This window comes from Cygnus atratus, chromosome 7 (assembly GCF_013377495.2).
Source record: "Cygnus atratus isolate AKBS03 ecotype Queensland, Australia chromosome 7, CAtr_DNAZoo_HiC_assembly, whole genome shotgun sequence".
NCBI classification, from domain to species: Eukaryota; Metazoa; Chordata; class Aves; order Anseriformes; family Anatidae; genus Cygnus; species Cygnus atratus.
Window position 1 is genome coordinate 16,215,076 of NC_066368.1, and position 20,686 is coordinate 16,235,761.

The 20,686-nt window shown below is 37.3% G+C and overlaps 1 protein-coding gene across 1 annotated transcript in view; it reads left to right on the forward strand.

Moving 5' to 3' along the window:
• The first annotated feature begins 8,894 nt into the window (after positions 1-8,894).
• The window catches only part of BLNK (B cell linker), a 96,389-nt gene continuing 84,597 nt past the window's right edge, over positions 8,895-20,686 (forward strand). Inside the window, 2 exon segments of the mRNA XM_035540882.2 lie at positions 8,895-9,037; positions 13,754-13,816. Coding sequence (XP_035396775.1) covers positions 8,963-9,037; positions 13,754-13,816 — 138 coding nt within the window. The 5' untranslated portion in view covers positions 8,895-8,962.

Sequence of the window (20,686 nt, forward strand, 5' to 3'; positions counted from 1 at the left end):
TTTGATGCTTTCCTCTAAGATCCCCAGCTCAGGAAGAGCAAAGGAGAAACACCATTCTTCCTCTCTGAAGCTGTTGTATGCTAAATAGAAGAAACACCTCTTCAAAACAGAAGCAACTCTGTTTTCTGTGACATAAATTTCTTAAAACAACCTAACTAAATTTCTTAAACAACCTAACTAAATTACAGTTATGACTCCATAGTCTGCTGTGACTGAAGTTTTTCTGGTTCATGTCACTAATAACTCAGTGACCTCAAGTAATACTCCTTCTCTGTGGAAATCAACATAACTGTGGCTTGGTAGCTGGATGTACCAAAATATCAAAAGCTGTTCCAAAGGTTATAAGGGATGCAAGGTATAAAATGTAAGTGGGGGCAAGTGGAAGGGGAGGAAGGGGAGAGGTACCCATAGGCCTATACCCTCAAAGAAACAAGTGTTATCCAGAGCAATTTCAAATCAGATTTCAATAAATGGACATCTTTGTCTATTTTTATTTATTATATACAGGCCTTTTTTTTTTTTTTTTTTTTTTTTTGGGAAATCATACAGAGATACATTTGTTAGAAAAATCAGCTGGAATTTTCTCCAAGCACATTGAGCTAGAGCTGGCCAAGTTCCAGAACTTGAATGGAACTCTGGGAAGCAGAAGCATCCACTGCCTCTTATACTAGCTTTATGGCACACTTCAACACCTACATGGTCAAACATTTGTTGAGATCTTCCACTGTACAATACTATGCAATGATGCATTAACGTGCTTACTGGGAGTTCAAATATTAATTTAACCTTTTTTCATTTATCTCATATCAAAAGTCATGTGTATGCTAGAAGATTTACACACATCAATGTACAAGCCACAAAGAAATCGATAACATTCACTAAGTATTCATTATACTAACAAAATACACACCAGAACATAAAACAATTTAAAATAAGCATCAGCTGCAATTTTTCAAATTTAAGCTGCCTAGGAATGTTATTAAATGATAAGAAAAGACACTAAAATAATATCATTTTTTCTGTTTTGAATTTTACTCACTGGATTTTTATGCATATAAATGTTGCCAGATGGAAATATGTTTGTACACATTTTTCTGTATTTTATCTGAATAGTCAGCACACAGATGAATTTCAAAGTAAGAAAGGTTCTGTAAAGAAACGTTATAAAATGTGAAGACAAACTATACAAGCCAGAGTACGATCCTAGAGGAGTAGACTGCGAGTTCTGCCAAGGTGTTCAAACGATTAAAATTCAAAAAGTGGCTCAGTTAAACTGCTAAGAACATTGCGTACTTGGAAAGGATATCACAACAGCATCAACTGCAGCCTTCAAAAAAATCAGAATTTCTAATGAACAATGTCATTTTTGCAGTAGGTTGGGTTTTTAATACCTTTATATTTTATTATACTAGTTAAAACATGGATTTCTGAAAAGACAAAGAAAGCCAGGTGTAAAATTCAGGTTACAGACAATTATATAGAATAAGTGCATTTTTAATACAAGGGGAGATGTGAGAAAATCTTCCTAGAACAACAGCTGAATGTGTAGATTCAAAGAGAAGGTCAAACCAACAATCAAAGCCTTACAAAAAGGATTTTAGAAGTCTGAGCAATAACTCAAAGTGCAACTGTCCTTTAGACAATGTTTTTATGCTGTATATCCAGCCTCTGAGACACAAAAGAAGCAAACAAAAAAACTAGAATTTGGCAATAATTATAATTCATCTGAAACGTCAGAGGATGCATGCACACGTGCCCCACAAATGGGATAAAGAGCAAGTGAAATAAAAAATATATATATAGAATTTAAAAAGGGGTGTATTTATGCAGCAAAGTGGATACAATGGAAGTGATTTAAAGGTGTCAGGTTTCAAATCGTTGCATAACCACAGCCTCCTTGGTATAGCTATGGTGCTAACAATTCTTACCAAGGTTTGGGGGGGCTTAGTTTTCAATGTTTGTTTTTTTCTTTCATCTGAGGCTTCTTTGTGCTTGAATCTTATGCAATCAAAAGTAAACACATTTTAGAGATATCATTTAGGGCTAGGCCAGATAGAGTCTTCAATTAAGTAATGCAAATAGAAGCTTTTTATTCTTTAAAATGAATGGTTAATTATTTTTCAGTAACAGTCTACATGCCAGAATCCTCCAGTAAATTCTCTGTTGACCTGTGAGTTATACCCTGAAAGAAGTTCTACAGATTATTACTCTGTATTATAACTTAAAATGAACAGCGCACAAAAATAACGAATGCTACATGCAGTTAAGAGAATTTGAAAGATATCATTTTCTAACACTGCAAATATATATATATATATATATATATATATATATATATATATATAAAGTAGCTGAAGAACACATCTACAAAACTCGCATGCTCATTTTAACATAAAAGTTTTCATAACATTTGGGAAATCATTGATATATTAAACGTCTCTGTAGTTCTCCCTACCACAGGGCTAAATCCTCTAACACAAACAAGGAGGAAGGAAAACAGCAGGACAGAATATAAGGATATTTGCACAGATCCATGAAGTATTTAGGCAGCCAGAGTTTTCTTTGGCCTCTGAAAGGCTCCCAAATTGACTTATTTACATCATAAAAATAACCTATGTCAGTCACAAGACTCCTGAGCTCTATTGCCATGTCTCATATATTTGGCTAGCATAGTTAAAATTAAAAATTTAAAAGAAAAAAGAAGAAAGTAACCACAACTCAAAAGAAATTGTATGTTGCGACTGTTGCAGTATATGTTGTCAGACGGAACCCATAATAGCTCTTAATCCTCACTTCTGCAAAATCATGAAAGTTTTGTTGCTTCTGCCACATTCTCAGTGGTAATCAAGGTCTGAGACCAGTTGCACCATTGTAAGAGTTGGTATGAATTTGGCATTACAATTGCCTTATTGTAAGGACAGATGACAGTTTTAAGCAATACAACATTGCTGAATTTAAAAAGAAAAAAAACATTGATTTTGAATATGTTTTTGTTGCGAGATTTTTAGAAATTCAATCAGAACGTCCAAAAAGTAAAAGTTGAAAAACAAAAAGCAGATTAAATATAAAGATACCTGCCAGGATGTTATGAAGCTAAACTGTCCTAAGTAGACAATGACTTTCTGCAGAAACATCTTTGCAGGAAACTCCTTCCTTCCTTAGTACTTACCTGCAAGCACTGTTGGAAGAGCCTGTGACGCTTTCCTCACAGTTTCAACTAAAGTACATTTGAATGACTGTTGCTCCTGAAATATTAGTGAGAGAAAAACACAGGGAATTATAAATCCACTCCTCAGAGGAAAAGGGAACAAATAACAAATGTCAGAGAAAACTGAAGTATTTTGGTATTTCATTAGTCTTCACAGAAAAGACTGTGACCAGACGCTTAATTTTGATAGCAGCAATGGAAGGATCTCCATATTTATTACTTGCATTAATGTAGATTAGAAATTTAAATAAAAATGCCATAATGAAATTCACAATAAAGATTATGTAAAGAACAAGCCAAAGCAATCTGTGAACTCTGAGTACTATGAATCCAGCACATAATGTAGGTCAGTAAAATGGCGGTAACTTGAAAAGGGCAAAAATCTATATGTTAAGATGGGGGGGGAAGGAGGACCATAAACTGCTGAACAATCAGCCCAACTTCAAGTCCCACAAACATATTAAAGCAAATGGTAAGCCGCAATATATTTATTAACTGTTTCTTAATATTGCGGTAAAAATAGACTTGTCAGGAACAAACTGTGTCAAACCAGTCTCATGCCCTTCCTCAATATGATAACTACCTAGCAGATAGGGGGCATGAAATACATAACACTAAGGCTTTTTTTGCAGTCCCATATAAAATCTCCACACAGAACTAGAGAAACGTGGTGAAAGTACTGTATATTGCATGTGCTCATCTGTCTCACATTGAGAGGATATCTGTGAATCTCTTTCAGACTGAGGGTATTTCAAGTAGGGTCCCATAAGAATTTTCTCTGCCCTGGATTATATTCAGTATTTTGTCAATTACATGGACACTGAAGTAACGAGCGCACATCTGAAGTACATCTGGATATCTATCACTGAGACAGAAGCACTTACAACAAAATAAAGAACAGTATACTGAGAGCAGTAAATTCACCCTATTTTTCAATTACAGTGGAGCCAAACTGAAGAGAATGCTGTTAATGAAAAGGCTAAACAAGAGTTTGTAAACTGAATCAGTACTTCAGAAGAAACACTGAAGAAGCTGGGTTTGTTTCCTCAGGAAAGAGACGAAATCCAAGTCTAGTCCATCCAGTGGTCAAATTGCAATTATTCTTACTGACAGGGACTTTCTCCTGCAGCCTCCAGTCTAGCACAAAATTGGTAGTTCTTCCTCCTGCTGTGCCACCTAAAGATGTGATGAATCTGGTGCTGCCCCAAGACCTCACTGTTAGAAAAAGGGTTTGCCCAGTTGATTCCCGAGACTGAGACAATTTGCTCTAGTTATATTTGATCCTGCCTCTCTACTGAAGCCCTGCCTAGATCTCCTGAGGTCTCTTCCAGATGCTATGATTTCCATTAATACTTTTATTTTTATTTCCTGTTACATAAAAAAGAGGCAAAACCAATCTGCAAATTTTATCAAGCTTCCAGACAGAGAGCTGTAAGCAAGCTTTTATTCTCTAACTGTGAACGTACTGAACTATGATACTATTCTAGCTTTTTACTTTAAGAATATTTTTCTCCCACCCACCCACCATGAATGCCAAGCCTGTCAATCACATTAACAACAACAAAAAAACATATGGGAGCGTTTAAGGGGGAAGATCAGACATGAGAAAATGTTCCTGCAACTTATTTAGAATCAACTCCAACGTGAGTATATGGGAGAAGAAAAATAAGGAGTATATGGTAAGTCACGCTCCTTTCATTATTTTTGTATAAAATGGGCATAAAACATATCAGTGAGAATGGCTTATATTTTTTTTAAAAATTGCTACCTTCTTGAGCTAAGCTTTTTCTAAAGTATATTTTCCAGAGAGCATTCCACTAAAATCAGTTGCATGCAGCTGCTACAAGTTTTTTCCTAAGCAGAACTTGACTTCGAAAGTTCTAAAATAAGTTTACCATATTTAGTGCTTATGTTCTTTAAAATATATAGCTGTATTTAGTAAGAAATGCCAGTGGTATGATCTAGGAATCATTTTCTATACTGCTTTTTCTCTTATTAGAGATTTCTATGAAATTGCAAATTGAAAATGCACTTTATGAAACTCCAAGGAGCTGTAGACTATACAAACATGTCTCTTATATGGCTTGCACATTTCAGATGTTAGGGAAAAAATCATTCAGATGTATACTGTAACAATGTGTTAACTCTGCTTTATGTATGAATTATAGGGAATGAATTTCTGTTTAGAAGTCAAATTACGTGGTGTCTACAATGTGCTCGTTCACTAAGATTCCCCTGAAATGTGGTGCTTCCCAAGGGGTAGCAAGATAGAGTTCTGTATTAAACATCAGTTTTGGTAAGGGCTCCATAAAAAAAATGAAATTTCTTAATGTACATAAAACAGATTTGTGCCTTTTTTCAAGGAGTGAAATTGTAAAGAATACTGATGAAAAGTGTTAATGTCTCCAGTTATATACAAGCTTAAAATAACAGATTACACTTTGCACATGTAGCCAACCCATTTTTAAGTCTGCCAGCGACCCTGCCAGATCAAGAGACTCCAGGGAACGTTCAAGTATTGAGTGAATACAACCTGCCCAGGGCTGATGTTGGATTTCATTCAAGTTTCTACAGTCTGCTTGAAAGTTATGTGTAGGGTCCTGGCAATTTGGAAAGAACCAATGTGTGGCCTATCTTTAGCTGGTGGATTCTGGAGGCCAAAATATGGAGACTCACGGATCTAGAGGCTCAAAATACGGAGGCTCAAGGATCTCCCCCACTCCCGGAGACTCAAGGATCTCTCCCAGTACAGTGTGCACACCTGATGCATGTGTTCAAATGCACACGTTTCCTCAGATTGCCATAAAATTTGATAAATTGCATAAAGTAACTAGGAGCATGAGGGTATTAATTAATAATCAAATCTAGACTCCTACTTATTCTTGAAATACTCCCCTTGGAAGTAGCGGAAAGCAAGCAGAAGCACAATAACATCCTGCACTTTTGTTGTATGTACTTGAGGAAAGAAAACTACAGCATTGACCAAGCCAATGTAAGTATTGGCACTAGATAATAGCTTCAGGCTCCCAGGTGACAATGTCCATGTTCCTGGTTTTTAAATTTTGTTGTCGTCACCCTATTTAATCTGGCTGAAACACAAACGGCAAAATATTTCTTGCAAACTACACTCCCTGTGGTTTGGCCACCTCTGCTACAGCCCCTGTGGAAACACCAAGCTGAGCACAACCTTCCTAAATAGATGTCCCTCTCACTCAGTAGAGAGTATAACTGTATAAACATTGGTCTAAGAGAGTACTACCCTGAAAACCCAGAATATAAAATTATGGCAGTATTGACAAAAGCAATCGTAGAAGAATTAGCAAACAGTCAGTGTTTCAGGGAGGAGAGCAATGAGTGAGAAGCAGGGTGAGAGAAGAGCAGGGCACAACAGGGTGGACAAGCTGGAAGGACAGGGCTTCAGCTCACGCTGCAGCCTGGTAAGCAGCATACAAGCATAGAAGCATAGGGTTGCAGGCAGTAACGAGTACCTAATTGTGTGCCGGGATCTCTGAAAATGCTACTGGCCTAATGGGCCATGGCAGAAAGAGGAGCAGGCACTGCTGGCAGCATGCACTGAATTCAAACATCCTCTATGCCCTTAAAACTCTATTTTCAGTCTGCCTCTGAGAAGTTCTGACCTAGAACTGCTTACACCTGCCCAGTAACCAAACTCTATACTGCACAAATAACAGTATTGCTGCACTTCTCTTTAGTCATGTTTCACACAAGCAACCATTAAACCATAATTCAGTCTCCCACTGCTGCTTCCTCCCACTACTTCCCTCTTCCACCAGACCTGAATGCCCTACTGAAACAATTACTCCTGGACTGAAATTAGGCAGGCAAAGTCTCTTAAAGGAGAGGTACCTCTTTTTTCTGGTCCTGCACCCAGTAGAAGAAAGCATTGCCCCCTCCCATCACCCAGGGAGACGTCGCCCCCTTGGAACCACTCACAAACAGAACACTATAAAATTCAGTTGAACTTTCCTTATAGTATTAGCAGCCAGGCACTTGGGGAATACTTTCTGTTCTACAGAGGCAAGATTTAATGTGCAAAGGCATCTATCTTTATTCCACATTTCTGAAATTCCAGCTGTTAAGCTTTTCCAGATTCAATGTTCTGCAAAGTCACAAGATAGGAAAGAGTTAAGAGTATTCAGTAGCAACTAACCTGTCAGTCACTTGAACACCAAAAATACATGCAGGAAAATGTGAAGATAACAGATGAGACATTTTAACTTAGTTGAAATCCATTTTAACCTTTGAACACATGTCCAAATAAAACAGGAAGAGTAATTGGAAAGCAGAATATAACATTCCCTGGTCTCCAGCCTTTTAGGGAAGGTTTCATATTTCTCCTGATGTGGTGACTCAGAACTGCTTAGCAAAATAATCTGGGTTTGTTTCAGCAGCCACAGATGCATCTTTACAGTTTTATTGCCCAATCTATAAAACAATGGCTCCCAAAATTTCCCCATTGCTCCATTTTAGACTATGCAGCCTGCCCCCTCCTCCACTGTAAGAACTGCCTGTGCTGCTGCTCTTCAGCTGGAAGTGTGAGGAGGCTGGGAAGCACCGTGTGGGGCAGGAATTCAGCTCCAGGGAGATGGATGGACAGGGAGAGGGCTGGGAAGAGGCAGAAGTGTCCATCCTGAGCCTCCCTCAGCTCTGCTCCCTCCCAACTCCATCCAAGTCCCAGCCTCCACCAAACATCTCATCTTCCTCCTCCTACAGCCCGCAATCCATGTCCAGCCAGACCGTTGTGCAGTTCCCTCGTTAAAGGATTGTGGCCACACCTCCTAATTTGGGGGTCATCTGTGTAACATGTATAGTGTATGGGCACATAGCGTACATGGAAACCACATCCAGACCAGTAAGTTATTGATTTCAAAATAGTTGGGAATGCTATGTATTAGGAACACTAGGGAAAATCTTGCCCTGTTTCCCTACTGTTCCCTAGGTGTCTCACTTTTGACCACTGTCAGAAAATAAGGTATTGAGCTGGGTGAACTTCTCTGAATTTCTGGTCTGACCCAGCACCAGCATTTTTATGTCAGCCCTACCTTTTGGAAAAGATAACATAGCATTGAAATGACTTTTTTGACAATGTGTTCTCTAATAGTATTAAGACAAAAAGGAAGAAAAATTAAAAATATCTTTAAGATCATACATTGCCTTTGAGTGATTTATATCCATCCAAAAGCATGGCACCAAGATTTGAGATAAAGAATGGGATTATACGATGTGTCAACATGGATGTAAAAGTTCAGTAACTAAGTTCTGTTTTTCCCATGTAAACAGCACAGCACAATGTCAAAACAAACAAGCAAGTCAAATGCAGTCTGAAGGCACATCCAAGCAACTGTACAAAGGAGTTTGAGGTAGGCAAGAGACAGCAGCTATCTAATAGTTTTTGCAATAGACATAAAGACTTGGTTCCATATTTAACTCTAAAAGATGCCAATGACTCAGAAACTTTATGCACTTATTTTCAGCAGAATGTGCTTTACTGATTTCAGTAATGGCAGATATTTGCATCTGTTGCATAGTTTTCTTTTATTGAAAGAGTTGTTTGCATAAGAACATCGATACTTCCTAAATCATCTTTAAAGGCGTTCACTTTAAGTGAGCAAACAGGAAAAAAGTTGCAGAAAGGACTTCCTCTTAGGATTTCTACAGCAGCTCAGTAAAGGGCAGTGAAGCAACAGATCAGTGTTACTCATATAGACCAAGTTTCTCTCACTGGATAGCAACATGGCCACAAAACTGCCATCTCAGGAAGAGTGTGAGAACTGGACAGCTTTTCAAGTTGCAGATCTCCTGAGACAGGTACTGAATTGCATACGTAACACTTTAGAAAGTTGTCTATATTCAGCTAGCAGAAAATCTTACTGGATACAGTATACAGATATCTTATCCTAAACATAGCACAGATATACTAAAGTACTGAAAATAGATTAGTCAGCAGGTGCCATCCCTGAGAATTCATTCATGTTATTATGTGAGCTTCTGGGTGTTCTCTTATTTTTTAATACAGATTTATTTCATGGCAGAAGCTGCTAGCTAAGATATGCTACATGGCAAATCACATTAAAATGTTTGCTCGTAGGGCTATTTCTTAGAATAGAAGAGGTATTTCATGCCCCAGTTTATATACTGAGAAGAAATAACCATTTCAGTGAATGTGGACATATTTTATATTTGCAATTTACTTTAAAATTTACTTGTCAGTAAGAACTTAACTCTTCATCTTTTCTTCTCGATGTATAAATACACACAGTAGTTGCTAGATGTTTCCTCAGACTTTAGGTACTTGAGCTTTTTTTTTTTTTTAAAAAAAATCATTGCTTTTTCTGCTTGTACCTTTCCTTGCTATGCAATGTCCATTCTATTATATGTAGAACAATATGAATTGCAAAGTCTTTCAAGCTTACCTTCAGTTATTCTTTCACTATTTAAATAATCTCCTCCATGATAGGTACAATATCTCCTCTGATATATATGTATGTTTACATATACATATAAAATATATATAACAGATTTTTCCTTCTACCTTACTGAATATCATGGCTCAGGTTTTAAACTTCTACATGTGTACCTTACCTACATAATAAAATTAATTCAGTGTATTACGGTATATAGTCTTTTACATTTCCTTTTTATTTTGTTTTTTTTTTTTTTCAATGGAAATTTCTCTAAATAGCTTTATATAAAGTTTTTGACTTGAGCTCATCCTCCTTCTAATTGTAGAAGCACCCATCTTTCCAGTGTTTGTTTTACACAAACAGTGAGAATTTAGTGTCATTAGAGTTTCTCATCCTTCTCAATTGAAGCAGCATGTAATCATTTTCAAGAAAAAAAAAAAAATACTGTTATGAAGTGTTTCTACAAGTGTTCCATTTGTAACCACGTAAAAAGTAGGCCAAAGTTTAAAATGTTCCTGTACTATTTTATATCTTTCCACTTTTGTTTCATGCATAAATACACGTTCTTGTGTGTGTACAGTTTAAAAAAGTTTTAGAGTGCAGATGGATCACAGGTGGACCATAGTCCCCCAGGTTAAGAAAGTTAACCTGTTCCATGGAATTGATTCATACCATAATGATAATGTCTCAACTAAACTCTGAACTTTTTACCGTGAACAGCTACTCAGAGGATTAATTAGCTCAAAGCCTTGCAGCTTAAAGGAAATCAGACAAGAATCACTGTATCATCTATTAATTAAAGTACCCAGTAATTCTGGAGAAAAATACAAGGCAAAATTAATAACAATTTCTCAACAGCACAGAGGCTTCCAAGGAAGTGTCAGCAAGCAAGCTGTGACTTCTGACTTGGTACTTGTCAGGGGAGAGTATTATAATCTTCCTTTTCCAACTTTATAAGAAGTTCATGCTTTGCTTACACTCACATCACCAACAAAAGCAGCTAAGTGATCCAGCATAACCAACACCAGGTGTTAGCACTGGGGAGCAGCAGCCAGGTTGTACAGAGCCCTCCAGCTCCCACTGCCAGCACTGCAGAGGCTGACCCAGGTACTGCCATCCCTTCCACAGTCAGCCGACCCACAGGAGCTGTCCGATACCTTTCCAGAGATGTGGTGTATGTGTCCATCACCCCTGTTAAGGTTGCAGAATCAAGCACTCAGATATGAAAAGTTCCAGAACTGAATTTGCTCCGATTTATATACACATTATGATAGCCTGTAATTGCTTCTTCATGTGCTATCTTTTCCATCCAGAGGAACCTGCCTCTTTCAGTGCAGAAAAGCCCGTATGTTCTGTGCATGACTCTGAGCCTTTACAGATATTGTAAGGTGTGCGAGTCCAGGGCTTGCCAAAAGAGAGCGAATGAATTCATGGTAATGTCAAGTTAATTCTGCTTTGAAATATCAGATCTTGTCAGTGCTCCAGCTCAGCATTTTTACCTGAAGCCATGCAAGTCACACACGGAGGAGGGTAAGGGAAAAAAATAAAATAAAAAAGCAATTTCCTGAGTTCTTGAGCTGAAATTCCAGACTCCAATTTGCAGAAGTGGTGAGAGCTGAGTTACAGCCACAGTGGGAGCTTTGCTCAGAAGCTAAAAACGCCAAATTATTGAATATATTAGCTGTATATGTATACCTACTTTAGACCCTGCATAGCTTTAGTTATGCATCTTTAAAGCAGCGGATATTGTAAGAGTTTTATTTCTCAGGCACCTCAACTGCTCTTGCTAATACAGCTTTCACCTCACAAGGTGGTCTAAGAAAACATAGTGGATTAGTATTTCTGAAGCACTCAAAGAAAAGATTTCTGAAGAGCTTGAAGCAACAAAAAAAATAAGTTTTTTCTGGGTTCAGAGTAAGGTTTAAATACAGTTTGGCATAGGTATATAAGACAGCAAATGAGCAATGAGCACTGAACAGAATGTAATAAATTGAACAGCAATTTCCTTAATGTCACTTCAGCTTTTATATGCTGTGACTGATGCTGGGACTTCTAGAATAAATAAGTGAAGACGATAATGGAAACCTGCTAGGCATATGCATGTACTTACTTTTGTTATCTTGTGTATATGCTATAACTGTGACAACACATATATTCCATGTTGCACTCAGAGTTGATCTACTTGGTCTGACGCGTTTGCCACGTAGCCTAGTCCCTCTCCTCAGTACTGATCATAATACTGTGGAGTTAGTGTATTTGAAACAGAATGAAACATTCAGTGGTCATCACCAAACACCTACAGTGAGACATCTGCTTGCCTAACAAGCTAATAACTGAAAAAGATCAATTTTTCCCCTCACATGAAAGTTACCTGCATGATTAATAACATACAGCAAAACACCACAGAAAAAGGAGCTCATAGGGGCCAATAACTAGAAAAGAAAAGAGGTCAAATAAAAGAAAATAGGTGGGCATTATTATTAATAGAAACTGTGTTACCTCGATTTTTGCCTTTCTGCCAACATCTGTGTAAGTGTCATTAAAAAATAGCAATTAACACCCCCCACACCCAAACACTGTCTGCAACACCCATAGCAATTGCAAACAAGAAGCACTCTCCAAACTGTAGTATAGAAGAACAATTTATAAAATCAAGCGCAGAAATATTGGCTTACAGGCCAAACAAACCATCTGTACAAATGTCTGAGTATGAAGTTTTCATATAAAAAGTACTTAAAATACACTTGGAAGGTTTTTAAGGATAATCTCTTTTAAGCATTCTAGAAATAATTACCTTAGAAAATTCCACAAGTATTGCTATGAGAATAGTTTACTTTCATTAATGTTCTCTGTTAGTATCTGAGTTGGTCTGTACTGCTACAAAAAGTTAAATCTATAATATAGGGAAGAGTCACCAAGAACTGATAAATGTGTAACAAATATGACAAATTTTCCCTGTGATGCACTGATTTCCAGTTTCAATACTAAGTTTACTTGCTTACAAAAAAAAAAGTTTAAACTACTACTGGCCCAATCCTTTAAAAACCTGGACACAAGCTTCTTAACTACAGGGAGATCTTGCATTTAACAGTTTTCCAGACCTCAGTTGTTCTAATCTAAACCAATAAAATGATTTGATAGTATCTGTACTAAAATACACATTGTTAATGGAACTGGAACAAACAGACTGAATTCTTTGACCAAGCATAACAAACACAAAGTCATTTCAAAAGTGGTACATTCTTAAAGAAGTGTTCCTGATATTTTCCTACTTGTTATGCATAAATGCAATTTATTTGAAAACCCAGACTAAAACATATAGCATAGCAACTAGTTAGACTTTTAAGATATGTTAATAAAATTGGATAAAAATCCAATGTGTTCACTTTTTTTTCCAGATTATTATTTAGTTGCTGTGATAAAGAGATACTATTACTGGACATCCTTGTCTCATTTTGCTTTGTAACCAATGCCAGCTTACTTAGAAAAAAACAAGCAACCATGCTAGAGAACTAAGATCCTGTTTCTGAACCTGAATTGCTTTCTAGCAATGCCCATCTACCATGGGAACTGAAGACAGCTCACCCGGTCACCTGCTGCTGGTGCATACAGAGAGTCGGTAATAGAGGCGTGTAGCAGGAGAGCTTTCTCCTACACAGCCTTCAGTTCCAAGCAGTTGGAGATGTAACTGCTTCCTGAGGTGATGCAGTTAATGATGAGTTATGCCACAAGCTACCTTTTTGACCTGTTTCTATTTTTAACCTCCTCTTTTATCCTACAGCAGTTAAATTTCCACAATTTATTTCTGTTGGGCTCTTTGTTCTATTTGTTAGATTTTCTGCTTCATAATTTCACTTTGTCTACTACATTCATGATTTTATCAGCCCTTTCTTCTGAAGAAAGAGGTAATATCTAAGAGGCCTTATCTATTCTTACATGGAAGTCACTACTTATTTCTAAACATTGGTATTATTCTGCCCAGTATCCTTTTCATGACTATCCATGACAAACAGAATAAAGATTTCTGCAACCCTAAGTATTTGAGCATGGAAATATTAATCAGCTTCTTTACTAATGTCAAGTTTCATACTTGTAATAATTCTATTATTTCTCACCATAGTTTGGAATGCCTGAATCTGCTGTACTTGTAGAAAAACTGAGCATGAATGGATCTCATTTCTTGGTAAGTAAATATTTCATAAGGGCTATCAGTCAAACTTATTTCAACATAAGGCTTGTATTCCTTACGGTGCCAGGAATTAATCTGACATTTTCATTCCTCAGTGTGGCAAGGAACATCTGTTATGAAATATGACTTACCAGTTCTTGTTTCTTTGTGTGTGGATTTTTTGTTTCTTTTTTTTTTTTTTTAAAGAAAAATATATCTTAAATCTATTATTTATGTACAAGCTTTTCCCTAAAACTTACATGACTAAAAGCATTACTAGTACACAATTCTACATGAACTTTACATTCATAGTTTAGAGATATTGGACACAACATCTAAAAAAAATCTGATAGCTTCTTCTGTTGAACTCTGCAAAAGTTTTTTGCATAGGTGTGCTGTTAAATTAATTTCAACTAATGAGTAGAGAGAAATAGAGTAACTCCTTGAACTTGGGTGATTCCTCTACTTCTAATTCCATTTGTGTAGCTATCAAAGTAAAAGAACTTTAAGACCTATTTTAAAGCTAAATTAATTGTTATAATTTATTTATACCCTGCAGAGAAGTTACCTTTGCTTGGCACTTTGTTACTTAACAAAGCTGTTTCCTGGGTGCACCAGGCATTACATCTGCTGTTTACATTAACAGAAGCTCCAGACCTGCAAAGTGATTCATTAAACTGCAGTTACTTGTGTACATTCGTGTTTACTTTGTTCAATACTTTATGGTCACAAAGTAAAATTGGGTTTTCTAATAATTAAGGGTAGGCTAACAAAGCTGTCCAACACAGGCTGATTCCCATCCCTTTCATAGGTTATAAATTGAATTGCTAAAGATGCTGTACTCACTCCATTGCTGGCAGAGAGGGACTGAAGTTAAATGTGTTGGCTCCCTATACTTGCTGCAAGTAGCAACAGGCAACAGCAGAAAAGGATATGAGAAATTTTCTGTCTGTAGTGGTAACCTAATAAAACACAAGTGAGAAAAGCAAGAGGAACAGTGGATGGCCTTCGGTCATGGTCTGTGATAGGGTTGTTTTTTTAAAAAAACAATATGATTAAAATTGCATAATTTGGACAGCATGCTAGCAAGTACTTTCATTCTCTAACACACCTTTAAACATTACTTTGCATTGCAGAAACCATGGCGGAACGTATGTGATACAACAAGCAATGTTCATTTTTGATGGCATTGTAAAAAGAACGAGACAGGTCTTGTACTAACATTCCTAGAGTTTTCATATGTTCTTTAACTAAATTGTTCAGTAGCTTTGTCAATATGATAAATCTGTAATGTCATGCTTGAAACAGTTAATTACAACAACGCTAAAAAAATGATTAAATATATATTGAATATATAGAGATATCAATAATAGCAATACTTGAGTAGCTACAAGATGCTGTTCACCTATGTACAAACTAACATGTAAATTAACTTATAAATAATTAAATGAATAGCCTACTTTTTTGTTCCAAGCTCCCAACCTAGTTACAAGAAAACTAAATTATTCCAGGAATGACAAGTTCCCTCTCTGTTGCACAGTGTCAGATTTAGAATGCACCCCTAGTAAATCAACTTCAATAACTTCGCTTGTGCTGGAAAAATCATTAAGGTTTGAGAGGTCTGCCTAAGAAGTTGTTCCTAACAATAGGAACATTCCTTTAGACAGAAAACCAGCAGGCTGTGATTCCAGCACCCACTTCTGAGCTAAGATAATGCTGGATGTGCCACTCCTATGGGCACCTCAGTGTCAATTGTGGCAGTTAACAAGACACCTGAGTTCACCCCTCCCAGGCATGGGTACTTGGCCTTACTAACACATAAATGAGTGTCTGGAGTCCATGGTTCCCAAGAATACACACCTGGCACTGTTAGCATTAGAATGATTTTCCTTACCACTTTCATTTCTTTCAAACAGTATGTAAGTGGGTCTCTGCAGCCGCTGGGCAGAGGGGGAGATGTTGTGCAGGCTTTCTCTTACTGTGATCACAGCTGGTAAATTTGTCTGACTGGGCTTAAACTGTACTTGTGTAATTATACATTTGGAGTCCTGATATTCTCTGACATGCTTGAACAGCATATGACACTGTAACCAGATGGCTGAGGTAGATACTTCCACTTCAACAAAAAAGTTTGAATATGAGCGTCTATTCTATACCACTTCAAACATGATTCCTTAACTGGATCTACTGGTTTGTTTGCAAGTATCCAAAATCCTGCACATATTATTTCATCCATTTATTATCTGGCAAATACCTTAGGTTTTGCACCTTCCAAAATTATTATTCAGTTACAAGCGCTGTAAGATTTACTGCATTACACTCTGCAAAGTCCTAACAGATGTCTAATATCAGCCACTATATGACTAATATTGGATATGGAGCTAGAAGTCAATAGAGAAAAGCTGGCTATCACTGGACAGCAATGTACCCATAAAAAACAGAACACACTTGAGAAAGCCTGATGCCATCTACTAGACAGGAGTGGGAGGTTTACCCCTGCATCTTAATAGCTTATAAAACACAAATATAAGCTTGCCATTGCATAGAGACTCTATGCACATATGCAGATCTCTTGTGATGTATTTAGAGCATTGTTATACATCTACCCAATGGTAGATGGATATTTAGATTTAGGGCTGGTTTTACTATGAGCTCTGTTAGGTATTGCCGAAAATTCCTTCTAGTCTAGCAGATGAAGAAAGCATCTCTCTGTGGTGTCTTCCATGTGAGTTTAGTGAACTTTTCCCATCTGTACGTTCAGAGAGGGGCACAATTTTCTGTTTTATCTTTGCATGGTGTGAAAAAAAACTGTCTTCTGCCTTAGATATTACTGCAAAAAACAAACAAGAGTACTTGTGAAGGCTGAGGACAATCCAAGGGAAATCAACTAAACACCTACCAGCAGCCCCTCACAATTCTTAGATAGGCCCTCGTTCCTGCCATAAGACTCCTTCAGCCCATCCTAAATCTTCTGCTTCCCTGCTATGACACTGACACTTTAAGTATGTGCAGCACAGGCTTTTTGTACTCATGGGAGATGCCCAAATCCACGATGCAATGCCTCTCCAGTGAAGACCCCTTGGCAGGCCTTGCTGTAAGGTTCGTGTCCTGGAAAGCAGCATGTGCTGCTCCCTCATGACAGGATATAACCACCAGCACATCAGATGTGCCTCTAGTTCCTGTGTGGTTTCAGCAAGGACAATCATTTCAACTTATTTTCTGAAGAAAAAATATTGTCAAAAGCTTGAGAAACATTGCAGAAAATAGTTACCCTAAAGCTTACCACATAACTAACAAACACCTACTTCACGTCTAATGCAAATGGCATTTTGTTCAAGAGTGAATCAGATAGCTTTATCAGTAAATGCTAAGGTCTTTCTGAAGTTTAAGATGTTCAAAGTAGAGACATGCAGACACTGTAGCCATGTAATACAAAGTAAATTGGTCACAACACCTTAAATCAAACTTTTACCAGTTTCAGAACAGAAATAATCAACATTCATATGGTTAGTTTTGTTTGTTTTTTTTTTTAAGCATTTCTTGCCTTTGAGTGGTTAAAAAAACACTTTTATAGCAGTATCACTCTGTTTTATAAATATACTGAATATTACATCTTCTATATGAAAAAATGACATGCATTTTATAAAAATCTAGAATTAATAGCTCTTCCTTTACTCTTCTGTAGAATCTAAAAATACAAAAGACAGTAGATTAGATCTAAAGTATACTGTGCAGTTTCATTTTCCTTTTTTATCTATCTTACTCTACTTGCAATAGCTATTCAATATGCAGGTCACGTCTAAATGATGCTAATCTCGTCCCGATGTGCAAATCAGTATTTAGCCACAGCTGCATTGCACAAAGCATATTATATTCTCTCTTGCTTTTTAATGTCTGGATTTGCTACACTGTACTCCGCTTTTCTGGTCTGTCAGAGTAGGTTGCTTTTTAGATTTTTTTTTTTTAATTCAGTTTTGAATTTCCAGTGACAGATTGAAAAGTACATAAAAACAGTGAATTTTGAGTTGAACTTCAGAACTCCAAAAGATGATTTTATTATATGGTTTGTATATAGAAATTTCTAAAGAGTCTCAAACATAGCACAATGGTCAGACACTGATTCTAAAGAACTGTCATGTATTTCTCCTCTTTATTGCTGTTTTTAAATGTGTGCTGAATTGCACTGCTGGAATATGAGTACCCTGGAGAAAAATGATGCTATTTTCTTCACCAATACACTAGTGGTTTGATTGAGTAATACTTAAGGAAGGGGGCCTGTATCTTCCTGTGGGAGACTCATGCCTCTCTGCCGGTACAAAACACTGCCAGATCTTGCCAGGTTGAACTTACTGAGGCAGTACCTTGACATCCAGTTTTGTCCAGAACTGCTCTTGAAGAAAAAGAAACTATTGTCTCACTTGGATGCTCCCTCCTCTCCCTGCAGTGCTGAAGCAGGGGACGGGAAAGGTCAGGAACTGAACCTGCTTTTGCTCCCACAGCAAGCAGACCTGCAGCTCCTCTGCTGGTATGTGAATCCTGCAGGCTCCCACAAGACATAAGCCACTTCCCCAATTTCAGCTGAGAGAGAATTTCCTAATACCAGGATTGACATGTTAGCAGTATAGGGTGGGGGCAGGAGGAAGAACAGATTACATTTGATTTTAGCTGCTTGGATAGCTGTCAGGAAAGCACTAACTAGCATCAGATTCTGTTCAATGGGATCTGACATCCAACCCTGTATACTTAGTTTTAGAAATAAAGTTTGGACCATGAGCTCCCTGAAGAAAACAATGTTCTCTGGCATCCTACATAAACAACAGAAACAAGATACTTGATAATTACTCCTTTATAACCTAATGCTACTGCAAAAGGGTCAAGAAACTCTTGCAGTGTTTTCCCTGCATATCAAGCAAGTATAAAAAGCTTTCATATAGGTGAGGTCCAGAGAAGCACAACAACAAAGTTGCAGCTACTGGTCATTAATGCTCTCCTGACAGCTAAATGTCACAATTCCATTGCCACTGTTGTTTAATGGTATACTGCTCATCTCAGAGAGCCATAAAAAAACTTTTTTAAACAAACACACAAAAAACTTCAATATTAACATTTCGGGGTTCCCAAGTTTTTTTGGGTGAGTAGAAGTGACCTTAGCAATCTTTGTCCTGCCTTCAGCATGCACACAAGCTCCCCACAGCAAAATCAAAAACTGTTCACCATAGAAAAGTGACGTTACAAAAATATGCATTTTCAGCAGCAAAACATGATTAGGCCATGCAATTGCATTAGATGCATTGCACTTCTGCACAATTTATATTCCTCTAACATTTCTTTCTCCTATTCCCATTTACCTACCCACCTGACACATTCTCCTTTTCCCTACACTCTGCCAGGGCTGAGCCCATCTCCTCTTTTACACAGCCTTCCCTTGGGTGCTTTCCAACCACCTAGTGCTATACTTCTGCTTGGCTTCAAGCCAGGCTCCTCCTTTTCTTTTCTTCAGAGTAGGCTCCTATTCATGAAAGGAAATTGGATACTGGTGCAATTTCTCAATGATTTGCAGTCCTAGGGGCTTTCCTCATTGCCGTCCTTCTCAGCTGTAGAGATTCTCCATCAGAGACAGCTAAGTTGGCTCAGATGAAAAGTGTTCTTTCAGAAACACCTTCCTTTACAAGTATTTCTACAGGCTCTGGGCTCACCTGGTTGATGATGAGCTTAGAAGCTAGTAGGAGCCAGTCACCTTAGGAGCTTGAACATTTCTGTACAAAAACAAGCAATTTTGACATCTTTCCCTATAAGCAAGTGCTTTACAGGCTTCAGAAACACTGTTAAACTAAAGCTGTTTAAAATTAAAGTTTCTCAGGGTAGATAGAAACTGAAAATAGTTTGTCCTCAGGGGAAATGGATGGGAAGCATTAAAATGGATGGCTGAAAATGTAGCAGAGAGCAGAGAACTGAAATCTTTGCCCCTTAGTGGATCTCGCAGATGGCAGCAGTGGGGCTACCAGTGTAGAGAGGGTTAGCACCAGCTTTCTAGACCGCTTGACATCCTTGCTGTCAAGTAAGGAGGGGGTGGGCTCTGCTTCTTGCTGTTTCTAACCAAATAGGAAATAGTTTCTAAAAGCAGAGTCACAGGTTCTTATATTATTTAAAGATGAGGAAATTGATAGGAATGGAGTCAAATGTTGGAAAAAAAATGAAGCAAAGTGACCTTAAAGTGATCTTAAAGCCATTTCTAAAAGGGAGACATTTTACAGCCTAGTGCATCTGCTGGCATCCTGTTAAATAGTAATGTACAAGGGCAATACTTATTCATCTTCTTTCAAAGCAGCATTAAGCATCTGTAAACTAACAACAAAAAATACATATCTATCCTTATTCTTCAAAAATGAAAGCAAAAGAACGATGTAGATAGGTTACAGAATGTAGATATAATTTCTGAGATCTGTGACACTGAAGTTCAGCAACACTATCTCTGACATAAGAACACAAGTTACTTTAGCCATCAATTTATTAATTTAAAAATACATTAAGTTAATATTAGTAAACACTCAAAAGAAAATATCAGTCTAAGGCATAGAGACATCAAACATAATTATCACCAGATTACATGAGTGTTAGATTAGAAATGGAGATTTTATCCGATCATTTTGATTTATTTTCCTGCTAAGCTTTTCCGAATATTTCAAAAGCAATTGAATAAAACCATCTAAAGCTATGATTTAGCAATGCAATCCTATAGTAAAAAATCCTGAGCCGGTATGAAAGTATTCATTGCAGGACTGCCCCCTTAATTTTTTCTGTGACAGAAGCACATTTCTATTCATATTCCAAATACTGCTGCCAGAAGTGATTTGAGCATAAATTTGTTTGTTTTATGCAGTAGTT